Source organism: Aplysia californica, unplaced genomic scaffold (assembly GCF_000002075.1).
Source record: "Aplysia californica isolate F4 #8 unplaced genomic scaffold, AplCal3.0 scaffold00612, whole genome shotgun sequence".
In the NCBI taxonomy this organism is placed as follows: domain Eukaryota; kingdom Metazoa; phylum Mollusca; class Gastropoda; order Aplysiida; family Aplysiidae; genus Aplysia; species Aplysia californica.
The window spans coordinates 80,153-82,560 of NW_004797882.1; the positions used below are offsets into that span (position 1 = coordinate 80,153).

The 2,408-nt window shown below is 42.2% G+C and overlaps 1 protein-coding gene across 1 annotated transcript in view; it reads left to right on the forward strand.

Annotated features, from left to right (window-relative positions):
- Nucleotides 1-2,408, forward strand: part of LOC101849491 — a 49,887-nt gene that overhangs the window by 21,580 nt on the left and 25,899 nt on the right. The window contains exon 2 of the mRNA XM_005107556.3: nucleotides 1,414-1,570. Coding sequence (XP_005107613.1) covers nucleotides 1,544-1,570 — 27 coding nt within the window. The 5' untranslated portion in view covers nucleotides 1,414-1,543. The remainder of the gene's footprint in view (nucleotides 1-1,413; nucleotides 1,571-2,408) is intronic.

The window sequence follows — 2,408 nt, forward strand, 5'->3', positions numbered from 1 at the left end:
CTCTCTCTCTATCTATCTATCTTTCTCTCTCTCTTTCTCTCTCTCTCTCTCTCTCTCTCTGATCTGCTCTCTCTCTCTCTCTGATATGCTCTCTCTCTCTCTCTTTCTTTTTCTGGTAAAGACCCACTCCCCCGTGAAATTCTCCTCGCATAATGGCCCCCACCCTCACCCACCCACATACCCACATTGTTTTTCCACCTGCCTTGTAATTTCCTTCCTAGTCAAATCTTTCGCCCCTAGTCAGCAGCGATGACGTTAATACATAAGATAATAAGCCAGCGATTATGTGAACCAGAATGTTATTACTGTGCAATTTTACAGGATTAAAAATATAAGTTGGGTTCGAAATAATAGGAAATGTTGCCCTGAGCACACTTATGAACAGCACTGTGTTATCTACGCCTGTAAGGACATGAGACTTTATTTAGGGACGATTTTCAGGACTTAGAGGACGATTTCTTGTGCAATAGATGTTTTACCCCATTTTTTGAGGGTGCGGTGGCAGAGCAGTTAGTGCGCTCGTTTCCGAAGCGGAAAGTCCAGGTTCGAGCCTCAGTTCGGACACATATTTTTTTCGCCCCATCCTGCCCACTCAGGAGTAATGGGTACTTGACCTCGAGTTGGGGAAGTAAACGCGGCGTGGAAAGGAACTGCATGGCCACCCTAGCACACTATGTCGAAGGCACAGGAGGTTGTCTTACTAACAAGGCAATCCCGTAATGTCCGGATCGGATGCGGGAACAACTTTACTCTTACTCTATATTCAGAGCATCACAACGACTTTTGAAGACTACTTAACCACAAAGTTCTTTATCGGAAGTCACTAAAAATGTTTTTGTAGTTGGGGCTGTGTTATGTCCCCAGTTACGCTACTTAGATCATTTAGGAGACTGGATGCTTCGGCCATTCCTGTCAGTGCCAACGGACAATATCCCAGCAAACGTGCCCAGATACTCCATAGAAAACCTTTCTGTGCAGGAATCGAACTCTTTAGCTTGTGACGATGAAAGGCTTGATCACAAAACCACAGACGCTGGTGAAAATGTCTATGCTGCTAACCAAAGGCCAATTTTGTATGACCCCCCGAAGCTCTGCTACAGATAACACCCAGGTAATGGTTTTTGCTTTCAATATTCATTAGTCAAGTGATTATAACATCAACATCGTTCACTTTTCCTGTCCGAACTACCATAAAAAAGTCTTTCATTTTTTGGGGTTAAAAATGTGGAACAACGGCTATTTTTACTAAACCGTAATAAACACGAGATTGTGTTTACCGAAGCCTAGGCTATCATCAAATAGCGACATTTGTAATATGAAGCTTTCTCTGAAGCTAAGTCGATAAATTGCGTCTCGGACACAATGAATTTGATATGAATGTACATTACGTTTTTTCCTTTCTTTCTTTTTCAGAAGTAATAGGACAGCACAGAAAGTCACGTGACTAACCTTCATCGCAGTCTGTGGAGTTACAGAAGGCAGAAAAGATCAACAGCATCCAACACTTGGACCGTAGATAAGTTCAAAAGGTCAACAGGTCGCAATGGGAACACTACTGAGGAGATCAGAAGTAAGTTGACTCAAAGAAAGTGCGTGGATAGGTCACTTGGTTTCATCCTGCCTTACCCTTACAAAATTATATCAACATTTACTTAGACAAGACTCGGTATGGTGCAGTTTCCATTGGCAATATCATTTACTGATTCAAAAAAAAAAAGATTAATGTAAGTGATTTACGTCCCCATCGACATACTGCAGACCATTTAGGGGCCAGGTTTTCGACCCATGCCAGCCAGGACCCTCCCGAGCAGCGACTGATATATTCCTTATAAAAACCGACATACTCAATACACATTTTCTCCTCACTCGGGAATCGAAATCGGTATTCTGACGTGAAAACAGCGAAATGTCAACTGCTTCGAAACAGACGCCGGTTCTGACTTAGTGGTTTGTGCCTCATGACATTTGTCTCGATTTTGTGTACTGTCAGTAAGTACATGAAATTAAGATACAATTTGGTTTTTTATTTAATTAAAGACTTAAACCCGAGAAGTTCAGCCAATCCTAAACTGGGACAGGTAGAATAGTCGTTTCAAGACTAACTGTTTGATCAAGGAAATCGTACAACATGACTCCTTGAGATAGAATCAAAAGTAAATGGTGGGCGTCTTCTCTGGAGAGGGAGTGTAGGAGATGAGACAGAGCTTCGGTTTCAACACAAATTAGATTATCTGAGATAGAGAAAACGCCCAAATAAAGGGGACGAAGAAGAGAGCTCAGGAACCGCTTCAACTCGAACATATTAGACCTTATACTCTGTACAGCAGCTAATGTTTTGCTGATTAAATAAAAATGCGCTCTCTCTCTCTCTCTCTCTCTCTCTCTCTCTCTCTCTCTCTCTCTCTCTC